At 37.4% G+C, this 27226-nt stretch overlaps 1 protein-coding gene across 17 annotated transcripts in view; it reads left to right on the top strand.

Annotated features, from left to right (window-relative positions):
- M6 (neuronal membrane glycoprotein M6) overlaps nucleotides 1-20031 on the top strand; it is a 666904-nt gene extending 646873 nt beyond the window's left edge. For all 17 annotated transcript variants that reach the window (XM_067756547.1, XM_067756548.1, XM_067756550.1 and 14 more), the window contains 4 exons: nucleotides 2473-2632; nucleotides 9654-9813; nucleotides 13461-13605; nucleotides 17035-20031. In XM_067756547.1, the coding sequence (XP_067612648.1) occupies nucleotides 2473-2632; nucleotides 9654-9813; nucleotides 13461-13605; nucleotides 17035-17312 (743 nt within the window). In that variant the 3' untranslated portion in view covers nucleotides 17313-20031. The remainder of the gene's footprint in view (nucleotides 1-2472; nucleotides 2633-9653; nucleotides 9814-13460; nucleotides 13606-17034) is intronic.
- Nucleotides 20032-27226: the final 7195 nt, after the last annotated feature.

Consider the following 27226-nt stretch of genomic DNA (forward strand, 5'->3'; position numbering starts at 1 on the left):
AATTTTGTTTTCAATAAGGAAAACAATAAAAAGAGATTTGCAACCTTCTGTTAACGTTCGTATCGCTAAATTGTTGAATAAATAACTCCAATATTCAATAATGCAAAATGGTCTTTATTATACTACTTTCACAACAACACTTCTACTTCTCAACAGATAGCGTGCTTAAATCAAACGGATTCCATGATTGCTCAGCTTGCGCTCTTTTATACTCTTCGATTTCCTCGTTCCATACTTCTAGGGGTTTCTAGAATTTACTTAGTTACCAGCTATAAAATTATAACTACAGATGCACGTTTATAGCTTCTCATATGCGCGTGCATATGTGAGTGATACTTCCATCGATGATTGCCTACTTTTGGGAGTATCTCAGATATATGCATGTGTTTGTGCGTTTCTCTCCGCTGCTTGTATGGACATAATGATTAATTTGTTTACGTACATACAAGTGTGGCAGCTTGCTTTATTGTTGTTGTGGCTTTATTTACTTAGTTTAAGACTAGTGATGTGAGTATCACTTAGTGTCACTAATATTCGTTACAATATCAAATACGAGCATATTGGTGAACAAAATTCCGAATCCAAATCACTGGTCAACCCTTTTCAAATAACCATAATACAGTGTACACAAATTTAAGTGTGAATAAGTAATGAAAATGTTAAATTGAGGGAACTAGCCGGACAATACGTGGGTCGAACGTGTAGAAAATATTTATACAACGGAAAATTACATTCGTCTCCTATTGGAAATACTGGTCATACCCTGTGCAAAGGTTATAATTATTTTTTATGTCACGTAAACAAATTCCACTGTTGAAGACGGTTCGCAAAATATTGTGGAAAATCCTATGGATCTCCAAACCATCGTGAGCAGATCCAGAAAAAATTCCATCAAGTGTCAATTAGATTAAAAATACTGCCATCAGTAGTTTGGCTTATTTTTCAGATTTTTTTTCACTGTCGTCCATAGGTAGCGTTTTACTTCAAAACCCAAACGGTGACCTAAACAAAACACACTCACAAAACGTCATTTTCCTTGCTTCTTTGCCACAATTCGGAACCAATACATGTACGAACAAAGCCAATCACGTGCAATTAAATTTTCTGACTCTTGAATGCTTTTACCGGAGTGCATTGTACCGCAATTTACTCCAATTTTCAAGTTTGGGATGCCTTCGCATTTAAATGCTTCATGTGTGTGTAGGTATGTATGTGGTTGTGTACAAGAATACAGCAATATTTGCTGATATTTTGCATAGTTTGCATAAATTTCCATACTTAAACAGGGACATTATTGGGGATAAGAGTGGATTGGGAACACAAGATTGCTTGTTCATGGCTCTGAAATGGTTGTTGTAGCGAGGATAGTTCGAAATATTCTGGCAATGCTAAGTCGTATGAATAACTCTCCATATCGAAAAAATGCCAAGGAAATTGTCCTGCATCTCAATGGCTATTCTGCCGATTGACGCCTTTCACTTATGACTATCAATCGCTCGATGTTTGGCTAAGTTGGGATGTTAAGATACACAGTTTATCTTTGGGCGAATTAGACCCTGGAGGGCTTTTATAGTATTTAACAACAACAAATAGGAGCATGTTGTATTATCCTATCTTCCTAATGGCTAAGTTAAATTAGAGCTATTACTGGTGAGCCAAGATCAGATTTGTCGGTTCATCAAAAATGTCGTATTCTTGCTGGGGCAGCGCAGTGACATAAAAATTTTGAGGACTTTGTCGCGTCAACAAACCAATCTCTGATGAATCAGTGGCCCTTGAAGCTTTATCTTTTGCGAGAAATATCTCTATATCCGGAGACCCATTCTACCTCTGTTGTGTCATTTGATCGGAACTTCGTTGTTCGTGTAAATCACAATGAAGTTCACATGTTATGATATTCGATATCTGGTGAGGTTTCCTATAGTGATTAGTTCGCTCTTAAAATCCCAGCAAAGGCTTGGTAGGTTAGGTTAGGTTAAGAGGGCGTGCGTGAGTGTTACCCACACTTCCACTCGGAGACATTTTTGTCCATTGTGAGTGCCCTCAGAAAGTATAGGGTGGCGTCAAATTCGTTTAGCCCATTACCTCCTAGTGGTCCTCAACGAACCGCTTGCTTTCCCTGATGAACCCAAGAAGGAGCGAGAGGTTCATCTTCCCAATCTCTGCCAGGCTGTCGAAGAAGCGTGAGCCCAGAAATCTGATAGGGTATTATTGAATCGATTGCTAGGATGGGCTGTTTTTAACCAACAATAGTGATAGTGTGTTCTTCCATTCAGGGGATGATATACATATATTATTTTAAGTATTAAGATCTTGAACTTTCCTATTTGCTTCTGCTTAAAGCTAGAATATATAATAATTCTGCTACACAAAACCATCAAAAAAATTCCTCTAACCTAATTAATGCTTGTTACTTACCTACAATACTTGTGATTCATTCATCTTATTTGTCATGTCATTCCTTTATTTCAGGTGACTGCTGTCAATCATGTATGTCCCGCATCCCTTATGCCACATTAATAGCGACACTTATGTGTCTGCTGGGCGTTGGTATTTTCTGCGGTACAATGTATCGGGGCGCCTCACTGACGGTGATTATGATGGATCAAGTATTTCATTTGCATCTAATTTGGTAAGTATCAACTTATAGGTCTAGTGTATACCTTTGTCAACCAGTGTCATACTTATATGCGCGTGTGTGTGTGTGTAGTACTGTGCACATGCTACTCCTTTGAAGTAGAAGTACTATTTCGACAATGTGCTGACCAAACACATTGTTGATCCAGCAGCATTTCGGAAAATCGTTAAATGAAATTAAAATGTAACAGAGGGTGTCAATGTGCGTTAATTACAATTCCTGACGTTATACAGGGTGATTCATTCAGGGTAGTTTATTTAATTTCGAGTGTATTGTGAGAGACCAGAGCTTTAAATACCACTAAAGTGACATTTACTTGTCTTAACTAAAAGCGAATTACTTAAAACGAGCCAAAGCTTGATTATAGCTGAGGTGCTCCAGATAACAAGAAACGTGCAGTAATGTGGAGATATAACTGCTGAGGTTGATTTTAACTCTAAAACCTTTTGGTAGACGAGTTATCTCTAATCAAACCCTCTCAGCTCCCATATTTACGGAAAGGAGCCCTCACCAGGTGCTTCAGGACTGTAGCTCTTATATCAGCTGTATATATGAAATAGCTTTGAAAAGAATTCCAGCTCATCTTTCCAAAATAAGCTGCTACTAAAATGTAGCTATGAAGCCGTACTAATATACTTATCAGTAACCAAGATAGAGCTTTTTACTGAAGGTTTCGGGGTGTGTTGTCGCTGCTGAAAATGCGTTGTCGGTGTAGCTCTTTTACGGATGTACATCCGGTATGGTTTGATACTCCTAGCTTAGAGTTCGAGCCCAACTGCCGCAAGAACAGGGCTTGATATGAAATAATGGAACCTACTAGATCATGCCTCATCTCTCACTTCTGTCATAGACCATGTAAACCACTGATAAGTTTGTTACAGTCGTATCTGAGAAGATGGTATCCATACATCGGAAGTTTCCAATTCAGTACTCCACAGACTACTCGCCAATTGAATTGCGTATCCTTTCAGCATCCAATTTATCGGCATGTGTGATTTTGGGTGTTTGGGTGCTTCTTTTGGGAACTTAGTTTTTCTTGATTGAGTCAACCATGCCATGCGAGGAGGAGGAGGGTAGGGCTATTTTCTGTTAGAGTTACACATCCCAGTGCTATATTGGGCAGCAAGCTACTCTATAAACTGGATGTGGATAATACCTCTAGGAAGACCTCGGCCACCTGGTTCTGCTATAAGTGGATATCAGCAGAGTTAGGGGCTTTCCGGTTGTATGTATAGCGAGCTGATTCGAAAATTCATATTGCTCTTTTAATGTACTGCCAGTAAGTGTCTTACAAGCATAAGCTGGCGTCATTATGAATGCGGTAGATGATATGCTATAAACTCAACTTACGTCTAGTGAAATTGATATTTACTATGATAGTCAAAAGCATGTATATATCAAGTATGATCCAGAAGTTCTAGGATGATCAGAGACACCCTGACCACATCCTCGATGGACTGAAATAGTTAACGATATATATCAACCAGGTCCTGGGTATAGTAACTGTCACGCGGAAAGATGATTCTGAACTGACGTGGCAGATTGCAAGAAATTCGTAGTTCTGCTCAGTCAAATTCTTTGGCTGGTTGGTGCTTTTACAAGAAACTATCCAATGCGATTCATACGGAGCGACTTAGCATACTTATTTTACAGCAGCTTTATGAAGGATGGCGTGGCTCAGTTATTAAGTAGTTTGTTACTTTTGCTAGGTCTAGGAGTAAGCAGAAGTAAACATATGTGAAATATCTTCTGTTAAGTTTAAGTTATCCATCAGAAACGGATATGGTTGTAATACCCGGCTCCACTTTGAGCCGTACTCAGAATAGGAAACACTCATTACTGATCTTCGCGTTATGCTTAGAAGTCACACAATTAGTGAAACCCCTTCCAATTTGGAAAAGTTTAAATGCTTATCGCCTTTCTCCTCGCACTGAAGCACCCTTTACATTGCAGTAATGTGTAGCTGTGTAAATATAAGATGCTTGAGTATGAGGATGTCACATGCTGATATACCAGCATAAATACTCGTGGATAGAATGTGCCTACTTAATACTCATACTTGCTTGAGGCCATAATATGAATGGTAGCTATAGTAATTTATGAATTACAGCAAGTTTCGAGCAATTTTAATCGCATTAAATATTTGAATATGCCATTTGATATAACACATTTGCCCAATGTTTTGTTGGAATATGCGGGGCCAGTGTGACTTGCATAAATAATTACAAATTACAATAATAAAATTCTTAAAGGCATAAAGTAGGTATGTATTTCAAAATACGCCACCGTATTGGAAGGCAAAATATTTTGTAACTCCATTTTGAATATGAGCTGTCCTAGGCTATAAATTAAGCACATATGTACATACATATTTGACAGTTTGTAGTCGATAACTGAAAATCGTTTTCAATTCAAATTACTTGCTCACTTACTTTAAAAAGAACTTCGTGTGATACGTGCTGTTAGATATATGTTTTGTTGTTGTTGTTGTTTTGGCGATCAGGACACTCCGCGAAGGTTTTGAGGAGTGCTATCGATATTGATGGTCCTTTGTCGGATATAGATCGAGTATGTCCCGGTAACAAGAACCATTAAGGTATTAGTCGAGCCATCTTGAGAGTGATTTAATATGACCATATTGAACCTTCTAGGCCATGAGCGGCACCCCCTCGCCCCATCCCCAAGTTTCATTAGGAACTTGGGATCACCAGAGCCTCGCCTGCTCAATATGTATATGATACATTCATATTTGTAACAGGATTCGCCTCGCGTAGGTGAGGCTGACAATTGGATTGCAGAAGCTGTGAATTGCGATACATCCCACACTCTCGCCATGCTGATGATAGGTTTATAGTGTGGGCTTTAGTGATTTGGAAAACATAATAAAGACGCTAGTGTTATAAATGACTTTTCTTTTAAAACCACTTGATAGTGGACATATCAGAAAGTCTTATGACAAGACCCGGTATCATATAACTCAAGCATTTAATCCAGGTAAATACTATCAGATGCATAACCGCATTTATATAGAATTCACAAAGCTTCCTTGTGAGCTAAGGACCAATAAATTACGTCATCTGAATCAAATTTCCACAAACAACAATGAAATATGGGGAACTGCGCAGTAAGACAGGATTAACTGTAATCCAAGCTCAATCTTAGTATGGTAGTGGGTTAAATGCTTAAACTAAACTCTGACATACCAAATGTATGTCTAGCATATTAAATGTGTACACATGATAGAAAACGACTACCGTGGTGTGGCGGTAACGTGTGCGCCATTCACATCAAAGGTCTTGGGTTCAAGGTCTGAGAAAAGCAACAAGTTTGTTCTAAAAAGGGGCATCCCTCTAAGCTTGCTCCGTAGACGTTCCGCGTTGAGAGTTGTACTTGATCGGACAAACCCAAAAGGCGTGGAGCCAAGCGCGGGACTGTAAAGTGTCGAAATCATGCGTAGGTCTTAGAGCCCTAGACTAACAAAGTTACTCATATCATTAAAAAGAGAGTACTGTATACTCATTATGGATATTATAACTGGACACTGTCTTATGGCGTCACATGCTTTTAAGCCTCGTCAGTGAAGCAGATGTAGGAAATGCTGATTGGAGGAGGAAACGATTGAGCACGTTTTGTACCCGTGCCCGGTGCTTGCCAGGCTACGACTACAGCTATAAGAATGATCCAGTTGTCTGACCTAGATGCAGCAAGTTGTATAGGTCCTACAAAGCTTCTAGTAATTACCAAGGGAACGGAGTTATTTTATAACATAAGCCGTGTTTTTTTTTAAGCGCTTAGATAATGCTTAGGAGACCCATCTAGGGGCAGTGGTTAAACAACTAGTTACAGCTACAGGGTGTACCGAAAAGCGGAGACACAACCCTCTGTTGTATTTCTGTGTATAACATATAGCTGAATCAGTTGTGATAGATAGTGAACGCGCATAGAATACATGGAATTAGTGCAGAGGACATGGACATGGACACATATTTCAGTTACATCTGAGTATAATGCGTATTGAAATTTAGTAGTACTAATTTTATGCGTTGCAATTTCAGAGGTGTATTTAAAGTTTGTCGCTTAGCAGTCCATATAAAGTTTAAGCGTAAACGTATATAGACGCGAAAAAACACAGCTATAGACTCTGGGTTTCGATAGCGTTTTTCCTTTTCGTCATTAAACCAACTTTGGGTAACACTACGAACGAATTGGGTCTATGCGAGGTCCTTCCGAACCAGCCACTTCAATCTAACCTAACCTAACAAATGAGTCTTGATCAACATTTTTGGGTGAATAAAATAAGTAGACAGGCTGATGTACCTACTGGGAGTTTGAAGTCTCACAACATCATTTAATATAGCAGCTCTTTTTGGAAGTTTCCAGAGCTGTTTTGGATTCGGTTTGGATTTGGTATTTGTAGATTGTATGCCATGGGTTTTTTTACCATTTCGGATATCGGGGTGTTTTATCTATAACAGGTAGTATATTTCAGTGGACTATTTTCTTATCATACAAGCTTCTAATTTTAAGCTACAGTAGGTTCTCGTTGATCAAGGCAGTGTAGCGTCCAATCGTTGCTAAGAACACAATTCATATCAATTGGTAGTACCCCGATAACAAATCGAAAAGGAGCCTATAACTTCTTGATAACATATCAGTAACTTTTCGATAAATAATCATAAATGTTTCGATTATAAATCTATAAGTTTTCAAAATCATATGGATAACTTTTCGATAAGAAATTAGTAACGCTCTGAAATCGAATCGATGAATTTTCGATAGTAAATCAGTAATTTTTCCATAAAAACCCAATATCAAGACAATAATTTTGGTAAAAAATTTATAACAAATCCATAACTCGTCTACATATATTTCGTCAAGAACATGGTGTGTCTCGTCGATAAAATTAAAGATACATAATAGATAACTGTTCGACAACAAACCGATAACTCGTTAATAAAAAAATCGATAAGCAGTGCCGAATCATTTACTAATTTCAGGGCCATCATATAACAGAAATTAAAATTACCAATGGGATCTCTTTTCTTTCAGGCCAGAAATTATAGTCTTTGCTTTTGAAGCAAGGGCGTCCTGCCACACACTGCAGACTTTGGGGGCATACGTTTTCTCTACAATCCCAACTTTGGAAAGCTAAATGCCTTGAGAAATATTCGCTTAGAGGCTTGATAATGGGTATTGTAATAGGGCCATGAGAAAGTGTTTATCGAACTGGTTATGTCCGCACTGTGTAGGACAACAGGGCTATTTGAAAATACTTCAAAAACATTATTGAATATTCTTTTGAAGTAAAGATGGTGAGTGTCGATTCTATATCGTGAGTCCGCTTCAGGATCAGGCGCCTCGTGAAGATCTGGTGGATAGTCGATTTACCAGGTCTGAGGTCTCACTGATAAGTTCTGATCTATTCGTTGACTGTCTGCTTCAGTCTTTCGCACAGTACGCTTGATTCAGTCTTAAACGTGATATTAAGCACGCTGATTCCACCGTAATTGGCGCAGTTTGGGGCACCGCCTTTCTTATGGATTAGGCGGAGCACATTGAAATTATAATCGGAAAACATGACCTATTCCACCCACTCTTCGCCTCCGTGTTTGAATAGCTTGGCGTATAGTTCGTCGTTACCTGGCGCATTGTTATTCTTCAGCCGCAAATATTGCCGTTACCATTCCTGCAGTAGTCTGCACCGATCTTGAAACCTACCGTCATCCGCCAGGTTTTTTGATAGAATTTTTCAGGCATTATTCCCACTAAAAATATTAGTACGAAGTCACAATTAAGGGTCTTACACTGTACTTCACTTACAACGAGTTTAAATCAAACTGAATATCATAATGTAGCAAATGTTGACATCACTAGGCTGTTAGTAAATAATCACGCAACAACAAAAACATGACGCTTCCACTCTTATGTATATGTACACATTAAAGCTAGCAACACTTGTATAGAAGGCGACGAAGAGATCCTATCTGACACACACAAATATGTAGTCATCAGCCGACGTAGTTACTCACACAACACATACACACGCATATGGCATTGGGAGAGGCGTGGACTACCGATATACATGTATATAGGGTAACTTACCAAGCAGGAGATACAACTGTTCGCGAAATTACTAGACCTTAGGAGAAATGGGTGAACGTGGAAACCGAGAGTATAAAAGCAACCCAAGCTGAGTAATAACGAATCAGTTTTGTTTTAAAAACGCTATTGGTTGTGAAATATAATTGTGAAGTACTACGCCCAAAGTAATCTAAATAAAGACCCGTTTGCAATACTGAATATTGGAGTGATTTATTCAACAAGTTAGCGATTCGAAGGTTTCAATTTTATAAAACTTTTCTAGGAGACTTCTTCTTTTTATGTATTTATCTCTTCTTTTCATACTAGTTTTTACAATGGCTATTTCTTTTCGCATGTACGTATCGCTGTCTTTCTTGCTCTTATAGTGTAGTTGTTCTTCTAGCAGCATTTGGTTGCTTACGGTGAGAGTTTGATATGCGATACTTGATGAAATTCGTTACAGCATCGATTTGATATCCTATCGATATTCGGACTTTTACTCCTCGTGAGAAAGCGATACCAAAATTTGGTTCAGTTTAGCTTTTTTTGTCCTCTGTCTCCTGCATTTGTTCACCGAAGGCTGATGAGTGCACTTTCAGTTAACAAAGTCAGATATCGAGATCGCAGAGAGTACGCGCTGTCTGGGGATAGCGTTGCAACTTGTAAGGGATCGTCTTCATAGTAGAGGATCCTTTTTCAAGGCAGGCTATAAATGATTAAATTTTCTTCAAATTAATCAAATTTAGTTCCGCTTAATTTCTTTACATTTGCTTCATTTATTTATTTACCTGTAATTATGTGAACGAAAAATAATATTTAGTGTTACAAAAATTTCAAGTACCAAAACCAGATATCTATCTACATATTTCAATGCAACCGTTACAATATTCATTCATAACTCAAATTGCACATTCATTATATTTTCATTTAACAGGATTGAAGCAATTCAAATGATTTTTGTCGTAATTGCTGCGGGAATGGCGGCGCTTGGTTTTATGATACTCTTCGTTGGTTTCCTCGCAACTGGAGCGACACGGTACAAGGTCTATCGCGCGTGGCGTTCACGAGTGGGTGGGCGCATCTCATGTGCAGTGGTAAGTTAAACGAAAGCAACAACAAAACCACAAAACTAAAAGTTAAAGAAAACTAAGAAAGAAAAAAAGCAGCAAAAAAACTTAAAACGTAAAATTTATTTGCCATTGAAGTAACCAATCGTTTAAAGAAAGCAGTAGATGACATAGAACAGTTAACACAAACACTTGCACGCATACACAAACGTAGTAGCTATACCTTTATTAATAGAATCAAAGTGAGTCAAAATACTAATACTGGCACAGGTTTCGGTAGGTGGTTAAGGTAGAAATTGGTGGCAATGCGCCAACTGACTCTGCTACTTGTAGAAAGTACAAAAACTTATAGTTGATGCTACAATTTCACTGTAGTGACAATGTCTAATACACACACATACAAAATGAACAAAGGAAAGCTTAGAGTTTCAATAAACTTACAGCGGACTATTACTAACTACAGTTACTCCTTATACACAACAAAAGCGTGCTATCGTTGAGGTAATTGAGTTGGTGACGTCGAACCTCCTTACTTGGAGAGGTATCAAGAGGGCAGAGATAAAGATACTACACACTGAACGCAAGCTGGAAAGAGCTACTGTTATTGATTGTTTCCAGGATCAGAATAAACCATGTCTCAGATTTACGGGTTTGATTATCAGACAAAGTAAAAAATTGATATGCGTATGTAATACGATTTGGCCTTACCTCTTTATCAGCGGCGTGAGACCATCTTCAGAGTCCTATTTCGTTTAAATGACACTGAAAATGGCACAACACCGAAATCCTAGTTCTAGACCAAATTAAACAACGGCTAATGAAAAAACTTTTCAAAGTGATTCAGTACTTGGGTCGGCTTAATCGGAATGTCTTTTCGATTGTCTTCATCAGGATAATCTATGTACATCCTAGAAAAATATTTTCTCTTGCCTGCCGATAGCTTGCTTGCTTGCCATACATAGCCGTCCAACGAGGCGTGCCAGTCGCTTCTGTGACATGCTAACTGGCGTCAATTGGTAACAGCAAAGGAATTTAAATCGTTTTCCATTTGGCCTTTGCAGCGAAGTTGGGACCGGCCTCTCCCTCTGCCTCCATTGGTGGTTTCCGGAAATAACTTTTTGGTTTGCCGATAAAAAGTTGAGTATTAGTATTATCCGGTCTCATGTTTTTTTCTATTAAGGTGTCTCCCTTCCTACTTCACGCCCACAAAGGCCACGCGTTACTGCGACCGTAAACAGCCTGGCCTCATATGCAGCGTCCTTCCTTACCGAGACAGCCCGACACTCCACTCACAACAGTTTTCTTTCGGCTTCGCTGGAACTCTATAGAGACCGCTGCGGCTATACTTATTGCTCAGTATATGGTTAAGTCGAAGATTGTTATCATAGACCAGGTGGGTGCGACGAGTGAACAAATATTTAGCTGTTAGTTCCGTAAGCAGCTTCTCGGAATCAAGCTTTCCTCACAAAAGCCATTGCTTATCTAGGCAGATAATATTTCGAACGGCGGCCAAGTCCATCAACCTTAACTCATTTGAGTATGTGCCATTTTGGCGGCTTATTTTTGCGGCTGTAAAACCGAAGATTATTTGATTTGCCACCCTATCATTAAAGTTACTAACAAGACCTCCCCTATAGCTGCCAGGCGCCAATAAACATTATGTTGAGCATCGTCGCATATTTTTAGATCTCAACTGTGAAGTCTTTTTCACTCCACAAAACTAACGTCACGACTACTTTTAGTTTCCTAAACTCTGCAGTAGGTGTCGAAAGGCCTAATTATCACCATCCCTTGCCCTGTTCGTGGCATTTCCTCTGTCGCCTTTAGTTTCCTGTACACTGCAAATGATGTCGGATTATCTTTATGTCTTATCATGTCCATCGCATTTTCTTTGCATTCAAGAGGACATCAACCAACTGGGCAGCGCTCGCTTCCTTTATGGTCCGATTATTCTAAGTAGATGTGCCCAAATTATAGTTCCTACAACATTTGTCATGACTTCTATCAGGAAAGAGTTCTCATCCGAGGCTTTGTACCATTTTTCATCATAAGTGGCTTTTAAGTTGGGAATACCAATCCGAGCGTATCCGTAAAGAGTTACCCATTTATATTGTATACAATTGCTCCAAGACAGATGCCCGGTTGCCGCCCCATTTGATGGTATAACGCGAGTATGCCGGAGTGGCCAACACAGACGCTGTGTCAGTTAACGCGAATACCATAGGTGCCGCATGGATTTGTAACCACGTCTTGCACCTATATTGCTCACCTTCTCCTGATAACGTAAGGGCATAAATCATGGGTTTCCAAAAATGTATACTGATTGCCCTTTCGCATACGCAATGAATGCACAATTGTGCTATGAAATGCAAACCCCTGGTCTAGATCAAGTTGCCGCTGCAAACATCGACTGATTACCTATCGATACAACTACACCCCATTACAATTCAGGTTCTTATGAATGAGGCAAAAGGTTTAAGAATTGGCCCGAGGCGGCTTCCTCCTAGATCCAACAATTACGATAAACAGTGTTTTTCTTGGGGTTCCCAAACACTAACAACTCTTTTTTAAGCTCCTTTTATCTGTTTAAGAAAAAAAAAGAGCAAAAGACCCCCCGATTTTAGACGCCTCTGTGTTATGCACAAAAATTATCAGCGTTGTCAACGACTACTGCCACTGCATTACTTAGTGACAATTAAAAAAGCATTTCGTCCGCAAAAGGTTTCAAAACTTAATTAGGCGTTGATCAAAGACAAAAGCAGACTGCAATTGATTGTTGTCTACTGGAGTTTTTTCTTTTATTCTTTCTGTTGCTATTTTAGGTAGACATTTTAAATATCACTTTTTAGCTGAATCAGCAGACCCGACTCCTTCCATCAATTTGGAACCATGGGTATACTCGTGTAGAATGTGTTCTGACATTTCCGCACCCTGGCGCCAACTCTCTGGCTCTATTGTGGACCCCAGATCTCTGTCGAAGCTCAGGCACGGGATCATGTAGACTGTTCGTGTTATACAGCTATGACCGTATGGCCTGCACTCAAGTTTGGACAATAGGCGCAATGAGCATTCTAGCATTTTTTCGCATGCACACAATGTCACGGAAGCTTTCTTCGCTCTCTCTTACACATGGAGTTTCCACTACAATTAACTATCTAGTATAATTGCTAGGTATATTGTGCTATATTTTTCTTATAGAGTTACCTCTCAGAGCTCTCTTACACATGGAGTTTCCACTACAATTAACTATCTAGTATAATTTCTAGGTATTTTGTGCTGTATTTTTCTTGTAGAGTTACCTCTCAGAGCTTAGACTTGGTCCAATGATGGACCTTAGTCTACTCCACTAAGTATTCAAGAAACTTACTAGGCAAAAATTTTAATAAATGAGAGCAGGGTCCTCCGTCTAACAGTTATATGACTCCAGCCTCACAATGTGATTTACTGCGACTAGACTCGTCTAAATGGCGCATAGTTTCAATCAGCCGCAAATGCACAAATAGACCGAAACGGTAGGCACAAGTAAGCTCAATTGCAATCAAAGTGATGGAAATATCGCATCTCTGATACTTTTCCCCACCGTTTCGAACTGTTATTCCCCTTTAGCTGCTCTTTCTCTTATGCTTCTTAGAATATTGATCTTTAATACTTTACGGTCTTCTTTCTTTTTTCAGTTCATGGGCATCACATATTTACTGAACTTCGTTTGGATATTGATTTTGTGCTTCCTGGTCATAGTCACCTTTATATACACCATGTTCTGGAACATGTGCTCAAGTGTGGAACGCTCTCTCAGCTGCATCGATTTAACACAATTTCGTAAGTATAGTTAATTTTGTTTCACACTATTATCTTAATAAACAACTAAAGCAGCAGTTACCCACGAACGTACGTACAAATAAAATAATTAAAAAAAAATGTTTAAGTTAAACGGTTTTATTGAAAACAATACTTACATGAAATAATAATAATACGAAAAGCTAGAAACTAATTAGGTAGGTCCTAGGTACTAGTCATCACACTCCTTATCAATCTAGGGCGTTGATCAGACAATTAAATAAAAGCGTTGGGCGCGTGATGTTTCTAAAAATGTGAGGCGTAGCATAACCTCATTAAGGTTCAGTTGGTTTTACTTATGACTATCAATAGAAATATGACGCGTCCAACGCTTTTATTTAATTGTCTGATCAGCGCCCTAGATTGATAAGGAGTGTGATGACAACCTAATTATTTTCTAGCTTTTCGTATTATTATTATTTCATGTAAGTATTGTTTTCAATAAAACCGTTTAACTTAAAAATTTTTTTTAATTATTTTATTTTCAAGTTTTTAGTCTTTATTTAATGCCTATTATTTCTCATTCTATTTAGTTCATTTAGTGACTCATTATTATAAGGACTCTTTCCTGACAATTTGTTACAACCTAAGTTCTCAATACATAATCCTTCCAAAGACTTTACTCGACTCTGAGCCACGTATGCTTGTCCCTCCTCCAACTCCAAAATATTTTGATGTCACTTCTACTGGACTGTATGCAATATTTGTTCCAAATATGAGCCAAATCGGGCATCATAGGTCGCTTTCTATTCATGTATGTATTATGTGCTCCAAATATGGACCAAATCAAACCGTTTAAAAATGTGTCACCTGACACAACCTATCTTATGAATGTGCAATGTAAACGAAAACTCACCGACGTTCAACGCACGTACGTACGTAGCCCGGAACGTAGAAATCAAAACAATTTTGATTTTTTCCGTAAGAACGTGTCAGCTGATCGATCTCTCACTAGACAGAGTTGCCTAGTAAACTTTTGCGCCCTAATTTTTGACCGTTTGCAGTTTTTATGCAAAAACACCTAATTAAAGTTTGAAAAATTGTGGAAATAATTCGAAATAATTATGTAAAAGTTCAGATTATAAATATGTAATTTATTTATACTTATTTAATATTAATTCCAGCCTTTTACAACATCAAAAATTAAAATAGACAAAGTTGATGTTTCCATAAGCATGCATTCAAACAGGTCAATGGCAACAATTTTTTCCACACTAAATTTCGCTCAAACGTGTGTACGTACGGCATACGTATACGTACGTTACACACGTCGGTGGCTACTTACTTACTTACTTAATTGGCGCTTAACCGTCTAAACGGTTATGGCCGTCCAACAAGGCGCGCCAGTCGCTCCTTCGCTCCGCCAACCGGCGCCAATTAGTCAGGTTTGGGGTTGGGAGTTTAAATCGTTTTCCACCTGGTCCTTCCAACGGAGTGGGGGCCGCCCTCTACCTCTGCTTCCATAGGCGGGTTCTGATAGAAACACTTTCTTGGCCGGAGCATCATCTTTCATTCGCATAACATGGCCTAGCCAGCGCAGCCGCTGCGTTTTAATTCGCTAGACTATGCTGATGTCTGCGTATAGCTCGTACAGCTCATCATTAAATCTACTTCGGTACTCGCCATCGCCAACGCGTAGAGGTCCATAAATCTTTCGAAGAACTTTTCTCTCGAACACTCCCAAAGCCGCTTCCTCTGCTGTTGTCATGGTCCATGCTTCTGCCCCATATAGCAGGACGGGTACGATAAGTGACTTGTAGAGTATGATTTTCGTTCGCCGAGAGAGGACTTTACTTTTCAATTGCCTACATAGTCCAAAGTAATATTTATTGGCAAGATTGATTCTTCGCTGGATTTCAGTGCTGATGTTGTTGCTAGTGTTGATGCTGGTTCCCAAATAAACGAAGTCTTTTACTATTTCGAAATTATGGCTGCCACCAGTAGCGTGGTTGCCAAGGCGCATATGCGCTGACTCTTTGTCCGATGACAGCAGGTACTTCGTTTTGTCCTCATTCACCATCAATCGGTGGGTAACTGCTGCTTAATATTCAAATCTTTAGGATCTAATATATCCACTGAATACCGTAAGACGACCAGTCCATTCTTCAGTGCATAGCTAGAGATGGTAATATCTTACTGAATCATATCGTTCAAAGCTCGCCTGTCTAACATCACACAAAATATGTAAAAGAACCCTTGATCTGATTTTATAATATATATTTATTTCATTGGACTAACATGCGTGGGGATCATAGATCTGTTTCGAGAATATCCTCACAAACTTTCATATCTTTGATGCCACGAATGGCGACATTTCGATACGTAGAGCCAGTTGGAGACTTAACTTTATGTAATAAGTATTTTTATTGTTGGTATTCGCTTAAAATGTCAAATATTAGGGAGAGGGAGCTACCCTGAGAGTTCATGCCTGTGTTGCGATTGGCAAACTGTGAATGCTCTCATATTAGATATCATTGGTGCCAGTGTATCGCCGGCTATTAACTTAATTCGCCGAGACTCTGTCGATAGCTTTGTTTTTTGAAGAACTCCTACCTCTTTTCGAAGAATAGTTTACTACCTTTACTCTATTAAACTACTTACTCTCACATATAAGATTAAGCACAACAAAGAGCCCCACGTCCTTTACCTCCTTTAGGCTTTCGAAAGCAACTTGATGCCTTCAAATCTGAGTCGTTTTATCTCCAGTTCTCTAATAGTGCATGTTTTTTCTTGTCATGATTATGTATTATCCCGAATTCTTTTCATGTCTGGTTTATGATTTTTCAGGATTTGTTAGTGTCATGCAAGTCGGCATTATGTTAGAAGTTTTCTTTTCGCATGCGCCCTCAAACATACAAATCCAGAATCACTGTTTGCTTCCTGGGCCCTTGTTTTAAAATATATAGGATGACAGCTCGTAACTGAATGTATCTGCAGAGCAAGGTTCTATGCTACTGAATGAACGAAAGTGTATTCTCGATGAACGAAAAGCAAGTCCTTTATCAAACCAGATTAGATGAATTTGCTCTTCGGGTATTCGAGAATCGAATTGGAACTTAGTGCGTTGGTGATGATATGTATGTGGGCGTATCACTGCGATTGGGACAGATATAAAAGAAAAGTAAGTTGCTAATAATTAACCAAGCAGGAGCGGCACGGAATCCTGCGCGGTTCTACAAAATCTCTCCCTTAAGAGCAGACACTTGAGGCTCATTAAATCCTCCTTACCTCTTGTTATTAATAGCAGACTGGTAAACAAAAGTACAGTTATATATTTTAATTTTTCAACAGTCACCCCAAGTTTTAGTATGTCATGTTCCTAAATGTCAGTTATTGGATGTATGGTTGGTCCGTAACTTCTTCATTGCAATTTTATTTACCTATTTTTTCTCTTGTTTTATTTTATTTCAGATTTCATGTTCCCGCCAAATACCAAACAAGAGGATTTGAAAATATGCGATAAATATGAGATCAAAGCCTTCTGCAAGGATGGCGTCGAGAATGCCGAAGTTATGTTTATACTCGCTACATTGGCTGCTTTGTTGGTCATACTGAGTTTAGTGCATTATCTAATGTGTTTATCGGCGAATTATGCGCACATACGGGACCATGAGAAATTCCAAGAATTGCAAGAAATACAAAATTTGAATGAACTCGAGTATAGTGCAACATCTAAAGATCGTTTCTAGGATATATTTCAGAAGATTCATTTTGAGCTTAAAGAAAAGTAATTAATGAGCAGAAAGGATGAAAGAAACAAATTGAACAACAAAGAAACAAAAAGCATAAAAAGGAACAAATAAACAAACACGCATACATACATGAACATATAGATGAAAATTAAGAACTGATAAAAACACAACACAATGAATTCTAACAAATACACTATGAAAAATAGTAAATAAACAAAAAAAATGATTGGATATAATTTGTTGAGGGTTAGGCAAAAACAAAGAATATAAACACGCCTAGTACAACAAATTGATTGAAACAAAAAACAACCACGCCAATTTGTACAGTTAAACAACAACTAAAGTGTGTAATTAATAAAGTTATTCTTTATTAAGTTTTTTTTAAGTGAAGTAAATTAAAGTTTGGTTTTTATTTAACATATCACTTTTTTATTACCTTTAGAAAATTATGTATATTGGTTTTCATAAGTTCAAATTCTTGTTCTGTTCGAACTTGAAAACTGTTGAATTGTAAATATTTTTTCTTTTTTTGAAGCGAAATTAGTTAGTTTATGTTATATATAAGTAGAAGTAAATAATAATTTATTTTTGAAGAGTTTTGCTGTATATATAATTTTGGACACCATATGATTCTCAATATGAAATTTCATATCGACTGCTGAGTGGAATATCATCTATCTCGGCTGCCGCCCTAGCACGTTTGAATAACGCCCTATTTCAAATTTTGTTTTAAAAACGACCTATCTTATAAACGCCCTATCGGAGCTCAAGTTCAATACATTCTCACATTAGCTAGGGCATTTATGAAAAAAATTCTTAGATAGGGCGTTTCCGAAGCAGCAGCCAAGTAAGGGTTATATTAAACTCAGCGTCGATATATCATGTGAATTAGAAACAAAAATGTAGTTACATGCATGAATTGTAATTTTTATTATTATTATTTTTTTTTTTTTGATAAATGAAATTTTATTAAATTTTTTGAAAAAACATTACGTTATTTTTTTAAAACTACCTTAATATTATTTGGATTAATTTTTCAAACTTAGCTGTAACGACAAGAGACGAACAAGCGATAGACTCCCATATATCGACGGCTGGGTAAAAGATCGCTTCATATCAGAAGTAGTTACGCGATCACAGATTTTCGAATGATTTTATTTTTATAATCATATTTTTAACTGCTTGTCAAAAACGTGGTTGGTAATAGAGAAAAACTACAAGATTTTCACTTCTTCATTTTCCGGAGCTGAGTTTTGAACTCCGAATCTCCAACATTCATACTTCATACTGATATAAAGGCAGATGCCACTATCTACTCAGCCATATAAATTCGCCGCTGCACGCTTTGCAAATTGTCTCTAAGTATTGCCTTTTTGTTGCTATTTCTATTGTACACAGTTTGGTACATATGTATACTATATGTTTTTTAATCCAAATCGTGTGGAATATTTGCGGGCGCGCTCAACAGAACTTAGTAACATTACACTTTTTTTTTTTCGGAGCTAAAAAATAAATCTCAGCTACATTTCAGTGAGAATGAGAGTTTTGAAGCAAATTGTATGCTTGGCAGTTTTCTAGCGAATTCGAAAATAAGGCGCTTTCGAAAAATATTCTGTCATAACAAGTTCTGAGATGAAGTGTTTCGAGCCTGCTAGAATTGGATTTCGAAGATATCTAGTCCACAAAAATGTTTCATTAACGCCACATCTTAGAACTTTTTTCAAAAGCCTTCCATCTCACCAGAGAATGTATGAAATTTGTGCGGAGATAGATAAATCTTGTAACATTCTTCAAAAAAAAATTCTTTAGGTACTGACTTTGAGGAAAGCATGAGTCAATAAAGTTTTGAGATATGGCGTTTTTGAAAGAAATTGTGATATAGGCAAGGCGAATCTATGCAAGGTGATGGCAAAGCGAATTCAACCAATACGCCGTGTAGAATAATGTCAAGTCAAAAGAAAATTTTCATTGATTTCGAATAACTGACATATTGTTTGTTGTAAAAGACGTTGTATGGAAAATCATCAAGAAGAAGCAATCAGCTGCGGGAATAAAAACACCTGGTACTGAATTCGCCTTGTATATAGGGCATGTTTTAAAAGTTTGCTAAGATGGGGAGTTTTCGAAACGGCACTCCACCCAGCAAACACAGTCTCTAACGTTGGAGAATTTTTCTGTAGGCATGTTTTATAACTAATCTGGACTTGAGAAAATTGTTAGAAAACTATTGAATTCAATTTTTAGGATCCCATTAGAGAAATACATTAGAGCTCGATTGAAGTACTCTAGTTTTTCTCGATCTGACAACTAAATATCGTTTTGTTTGAGAACGCTATATTTCTCCAGTGTTTCTCGAGTCGTACTCTAACATTATAGATTCGTGAACAGGAGAAGTTATCTTATTTTTCTCTAGTTTTTATCTAACTTCAGTTTTTTTGGGCAAGTAAAGTGAAATTGTTATTGTTGTGTCCGGAGTACCGGATATCGTTTTGATAGGCTCCACAATTTCACCTTAAAGTAATTGCCCGATTATCACGGGATGATATGACCACGTCTAATCAGCTAGGTCCAATTAGGGTGATCTTCCACTCAACCGTAGATATAAAAAGGAATTGTGTTATTTTTTATTTTTTTATATTATTATATATAACTTTAACCTTTAATTTGAGATAGTTTTATATGTGAAAAAATTAAATAAACACCAAGAGTTACCAGACATATCAGTTTGATTTTATTACTTCAACATTCCATGGGCAACAACAATTGAAAAGTAACACTTAAGCGAAGTAATTTGTTGTTGTTAACTTATGTGTTATGATTAAATTAAGTTATATATTTTTATTCACATTGTTTTATTGATTTTCCGACGGGGCCGAAAGTTGATGTATATTGTACCGATTATCTATCATAACTGGCTCAATTTTCTTCTGAAATAAAAACGACACTGAAGATGGCACACCACAGAACTGGGTAAACAAAATTTGAGAACTTATGACGAAAAATCGTTCTATATACAATACATAAGAAATAATCACATAGAATCATTCTCCAAGGTATCCTCACTTTAAAGTTCTTGTCAAAGTTCAATGTAGGCGAAAGATAACGAATATACATACGGTAGCCTTCTCAGGATACCGCTGTGGCCATACTGCTTCTTGTTCCAGTAATTGTGGATGGTAGTTCTAAAAGCGAAATTGGTCTTATATCACTCGCGGGGGCATTTGGCAATTTTTGGCTGCTCTAAACTAGATTAATAGATGATGATAAATCAACAGGTCTATTCGTAGTCCCTCGCATGTTGTTGTTATGTAGCTTAGGTACCTAGTGGCAACTATGCAAACGATGGGCTGTCCTAGTAGGGCGGCCAAATGTTTTGGCCAAGTATTGTGAAGAATGACAGCGAATCGTTCCTTCCCTTGATTGACCGTTTTTTCTTTCATAGTGGCTAGTACTCTGGCTTAAGTATAGACAAACTATAGCTCTGAAAGGCTCTAAAACTGCAGTTGTCTTAGGAATTCGTTGTGCTTCACCGCTACTTCTGTCCCCTGAGGAGTGCAATGGTCACATGTGGTATTTCTTTCCAATTCTATTAGACCCGCAGCGATACAAGTGTGTAAAGCGACATGTGAATATAGTAAGTCAAGTTAATTTGTCCGTTATATGCATCTCAAAAATGGCTGAAAGTCCCAAATCCCAGTATGATGGATGGTCACATACGTCTATAGATTCTGCAGGAATGCATTACATTCCACTAACTGTTAGTAAATTCTGCGGGATAAAACACTTGCAACGCAACACTTGCAACGCAATCACAAAACGTGTATCTATTTAAGCGACATCAAACCGCGATACACGCCGAAGTATATAGCTGTTGTTGTTGTTGTATTAACGATAAAGACACCCCCCCCACCCCCTAGTTCCATAAGGAACTTGGGGTCAGCAGAGCCTCGCCTGCTAAGGTAGGTGAGGTTGACAATTGGGTTGCGGAAACTTTGAAGCTATAACTCATTGTATTGCGCGTATCAACCCATTGAATCCTATATAACTCATAGTCCGTATCGCTGCCCAGTACATTGGGATTCCCTCGAACCCATGCCACGCTCTATACAATGCATAATGATGTTATCTTTGTTGACACGAAGACCCAAGCTATGCAAGAAAATGGCTATTCCACAACTAGATATTGTCTAGTAAAATTTCACACTTCTCCCAAATAGCAAAGAATCGTGTTTAAAACAAGCTTGCTGTATCCGAGAGCCGCTCACCGGGTGGGTTTCAAGCGTTTATGCTCCTACTGAACCGCCACTTAGTGCCCTTGCAGGGAAGAACACTGCGATGTCATATCATTGAACGAGAGAACTATCTGTGTAATACAGCCTAGAAGTTCTTATTCGATTTGTATATATGTATTTACCATTACCCACATCATTAATTATCACATACTTCCAGGTTATTCAAAGTTTCGTATTTTGGACTTTAAAAAAATGTAGTTAGTAAATTTTATTTATTCATTACAAATAATTTATTCTACATAAATTTTTTTGTAATTTAATTTAAGTTTAAACTACGTAAAAACTTACAGTGAGATCGCTCCAACTCGTACTAAAACCCGACCATTATGAAATCATACTAACAGCCGTCCATTCAAAGTTTAAAAAAGTTGATATGAAATATAAAAAAAATTATTAAAACAACTTAAGATGAACTATATTTAAAACAACTGCTTTCCTGCTGTTAATTATATTGAATAAGCAAGCTCTTTATTCATTTTTTATCTTTTCTATAATTTTATTTATTTTATTTTTTTTTTTTTTTTTCATTTATACCGATTTTGGCTTGAAGCACAGTTTTGGCTTTTTATCGTACACACTAACACATATGTATTTATGTATATGGGTACCCATTGGTGGTGTGCATTTCCGAGTATTTAAAAACCGGCGCTGTCGATATTTTGTATATCTATTTTGACTATCACCAGTTGCCTCGTTCGCTTATTTCTTCCAGGGGTTTGACTCTTTGCGAACAGCCTTCTCGATTAGTTGATTATTTGCTCCTCTCATTTGCCGCATCTCTTTTCCGCTGTTGTCTTCTATGCATGGCGATACCATACAAGGTGGCAGCACGCTGACATACATGCAAATATAAAAAAAATTCCATGTATGTACTTTGTTTTTGTAAATCGATGGACATGGAATGTCAAAATCGTACTGCGCCGGATGTTGAAGTGTCAATGTTTCTATAGGGGGACTCATGAAAACATATAAACTTATGAGGTGTAAAATTATATCCATTTACACACGCTGTTATATGAACGCACCTAGTAATACCCTTGATAAACTTAATTGTTTATCAGCTGTATTATTGCCAAACAAAATTTTTTTGATTGTTATACAAACTAAAAAATGCCAAGATTAAGTGAAAAATCAAAACTAAAACGCCTTTACTTGCTGATGTTGGAGATTTCTGATGAAAAGGTTGCATTCCTTTGAGTTTACCGCGTTTACACAATGAAATGTGCGCGTAAATTTATACAAATTGTGTAAATGATTTTTCATACAAAATTCGACAGCTCGTTTACGCACTAGATAAATTTATACGTTTACACACTTTATAAGGCATTTATACGGTTACATGAGTCCCCCTTATGTAAATGTGAGTAATATCATATGCGCTCTTTGTTACTGTATGTATGTGTAAGTAATGTTGTATACGCTCTTAGCTGCTGTGTTCATGTGTGCATAGCTATTTTTTGTCTCTTATGCTTACATTGCTGTTGTGGTTGTGCAGCATTTATTTACTGTCGGCATAATGACGAGTCGAAACGACTAATATTCGCCATATAATTTATCCTTAATCCAAAAGTATTACTCGTACTTTTCTTACAACAGCATAACCCTACTTTGGATAGAATATAATATATCTTATTCTAGATCGGCTTACAGTAAAATACAACTACTACAGTTGTTTAAAAGCTCACTAGAAGACTGTGTTGGGTCGTTGTGACCGGTTTAATCCTCAAAAGGCGGGTTATTTTGAAAGAAGCACTTCCGGGGCGTTTAATATCCCTTTTTAGTGGTTTGCACTGGCAAATATTTCGCAAACATAAAACTTTAAGCAGTTTATCAAGAGCAGTTTAATATTACGAACCTAGATACAAATATGAAGAGGTAGCTCCACTTCTTCTCTGCCATTGTCGCTATTTGACCTACACTGTGGTTTGGAATTTCCTTTTAAAACAACGCTATCATCATTTTTATTATTAACTAGAAGACCAGGCAGACGGTGTCCTGCCCTAAATTTGGCCAATCTGCATACATTTTAATAAGCTTTTTCTGTCTGACTCTGCCCTCCTCCTCTTCACTTTTTCCTAATCCTTTTATTCACTCCTCCCTCCGTCCTTTTCGCTTCATCTATCTCCATCTTCGTCTCATTCTATCTCTTTCTCAATCTCCTTCTCTCCTTTCTCTTCTCTCAATTTCTTCTCATTCTTCTGCTTCACTTATTGCCTGTCCCAGAAGGTGGTATGTATTTTATTCCAGTCCCAGTTCCAATCCCATTCCAAGTCTCAGTCCCAGTCCTAGTCCTAATCCCAGTCCCAGTCCGTCTCTGGATAATATATTACTCTGTACTAAAGCACTCATCAACAGCTTTCATTTGATATCCATATTGTATAAACACTGTCTAGGCATTCACTGGCTCACGTTTTGGCCTATACCTCGAGACCTTAGTCACCCAGGGGTATGAAAATTACCCTCTGCTAAAGTACTCATCCACAGCTTTCATTTGATATCCATATTCTATAAACACATTCTAGGTGTACCCGTGTCCACGTTTTGTCCTATATCTGGAGACCCTAGTCACCCAGGGGTATGAAAATTACGCTCTAATTAAGCACTCATCAACCGCTTTCATTTGATATCCACATGCTATAAACATATTCTATGGGTACCCGGGTCCACGTTTTGGCCTATATCTCGAGACCCTAGTCACCCAGGGGTATGAAAATTACCCTCTTCTAAAGCACTCATCAATATCTTTCATTTGATATCCATATTGTATAAACACATTCTAGGGCTGCCCGGGTCCACGTTTTGGCCTAAAAAAAATTATAACTCAAGAATGGCTAAACCGATTTGGGATTTCAAAATCAACTAACCATCATCTCTCCTTCCTGTATCTTTCCTAAAAATTTCATGGTTATCTTTCTATCCGTTCTCGAGTTATGGAGTGACAATCAAAATGTACACTTCTTCTAGCAGCGCCGTTGCGTTATGACAGAGAAATATACTCCCACTGCTCGGTCAATTCGTCAGGTCAAAGATTGCTCTCGGTGAGCAGGTGTTAGAGCACAGTGGAGTAGTCATCAGCTGCCTGTTTCGTGAGCAGCTTTTCAACGGCACTTACTTTGCTGCACAGAGACGTGTACATACATATCTTAACAGCCGCAAGGTAGGAGTCAGAGTCTATACTTGGACCTCGTAGCGTGCGCACATCCAGGACATTGAAACTAAGAACCTGGTACTGCAGATGATCATATTTCGAGCCGCGGCGAAGTCAATCTGATTCAAATAACTAAGAGAGGACAACGCTACCATATCCTTAAAAAATAAAATCTCCGTCTCTTTCTTTCAATTTTTTGTTGTATTTTATGACGTTGTTGTAGGCAGGTATTGTACTCAACAACCATCCAAGAACATTCAAGACCTGCGTCTGCAGAAGAAACTTATTTTTAGATTGATCGACAATTTGCTTCAAGGTTCTATCATTAGCGGTTCAGGCGCTACTTGAGATATCCGGTTTATTGAAAACTACTGATAACTAAACCGTTTATCGGGAATATCTCTTGCGCAAAGCAAAATGTTAAAACCCTTTCTGACCACCCATTATAGAGCTACCTGCTTATTAGGGTGGATTTGTATGGACGAAATTTAAATTTTTTTTACTTTTTTTTTCGGCTTTGTTTTTAAGGTTTTTTCATGAGCTACTAAAAAATTTTCATAAGTATACCCTGTCCGACCCAAAAATGTCCGCTAAAAACGTTGGCCAGAACAGTTTAAAAAAAAACATATATTTTTTTTTTATATTTGTTATCGCCAACGTTTTTAGCGGACATTTTTGGGTCGGACAGGGGGTATACATGAAAATTTTACAATCAAATGAAAATTTTTTAGTAGGTCATGAAAAAAACCTTAAAAATCAAAGTAAAAAAATGAAATTTCGCAGGCTTCAAAATTATTGTTTTGGGTAAGCGTGGTGGAACTTTTTTTCCTGAGCCCAAATCCTATCGAAAAATCGATGGCGCGATATACGTTAATAAATCGACCCAGCCTACAGCTTATAGATTAAGCCACCACTTGACTCAAGGCGCTAAGTGGGTTAATCGGTTTATCGATAACTAATGTCGATTTCTTGAACCAAACCATGATATATATATTACAAACCTTGCGTGGTTCAATAGGTATAGGGTAATTTAGGTGCTGGGTCATTTGTGTACCGGTAAATTCCCATTTTTGCGTTGAACGTTTAATGATGGATCTTAACATCAAATTGTGGATTAATCTACAAATGGGTACCTACTATATACTGCTAAAACAAAAACTTTGTCATTTGGCTTGATTCAAGATATTTACACAAATTGACAGTAGTTATCGATAGACCGATTAACCCACTTAGCGCCTTAACCGTGTTTGATATATAAGTATCTACTTGTAGATTAATCAATAATTTCATTCAAGGTTCTGTTATTAATGGTTGAAGCGCTACGTGTGTTAATCTGTTTTTCGTCGCTTTTGTGAGCTGGAAAATTGCTCTGGCAAGTCAGAGACACTCCCATCTAGGTGGCGTTACTCTTAGTCCTACTCAACCAAAATTTTGGAGTATTTTTATATTATAGCAATAATTTTTGGGGTTGCTCGAAAAACCATGCGAGTAAAATCTCTATGCTTTTAGACCCTGATAGGGTGCTTATAACAGAAGCAATAGTCGATTGATTAAAAGAGTAATTTCTCTGCATCCGGTTCTGCGGTTCTGTGCATCACTAATATGTATGTATCTATGTATGTATCTCAATGATTTTGGCAGTAGGCCTTATTTTATTATAACAAATTTTAACAATCAAACAAACATTTTACCAAAAAATTTCACAAATGACAAATACATCGATTAACATTGACATGAACACACGCACACATACACAAGCTCACACACACACACGCAAGCAAACAATGCACAATCGATAGGTTTATGCTCAAAATGAATTCTTCTGAATTTGCATACGTATGAATAAGTAGAAAAAAAACAAAATAATAACAACAAAAGTAAATATGAATTGCAAAAAAATGTATATTGAAGTTTTTGCTAAATCATGAATAAGTCAATACTAAATTGCATTCGAATTTTAAATGAATTGTTTTCATTAACTTTTGTACATATCGCTCATTTACTTCAATAGTGTCATAACTCAAAAAACATGACTTTTGAGTTAATAACATATAAACGTACCCAATACCATGATCTATGTTGTATAAAAAATCTTTCTGATCCGTTAAGAATTTACCACGTGCTATAAAAATGAAAATAAGCCTTCATATGCGCAACATATGGTAGTTAAAATCTTTGAATGGCGCTGGAAAATTGTGTTTTTTGAGTTATGACACTATTGAAGTAAATGAGCGATATGGATTTAAGAATATTAGGGTGTTTCGTTTAATTGCAAATGGTTTTTCTCTGTCCCTACCCAAAATCTAAGTTTTTATAAAAAAAATGCGTGAGTACCAAGTACTCGTGAAATTGGATGTGTCTACATACAGGAAATCGATAAATCTTCGATAACAAAACGATACATTTTTTATAACGAAATCGATAGTTTTTCCAAAACCCGCCAATTACAAACGTACAAGTTTCCTTGATCA

The sequence above is a fragment of the Eurosta solidaginis genome, chromosome 5 (assembly GCF_040869045.1).
Source record: "Eurosta solidaginis isolate ZX-2024a chromosome 5, ASM4086904v1, whole genome shotgun sequence".
NCBI classification, from domain to species: Eukaryota; Metazoa; Arthropoda; class Insecta; order Diptera; family Tephritidae; genus Eurosta; species Eurosta solidaginis.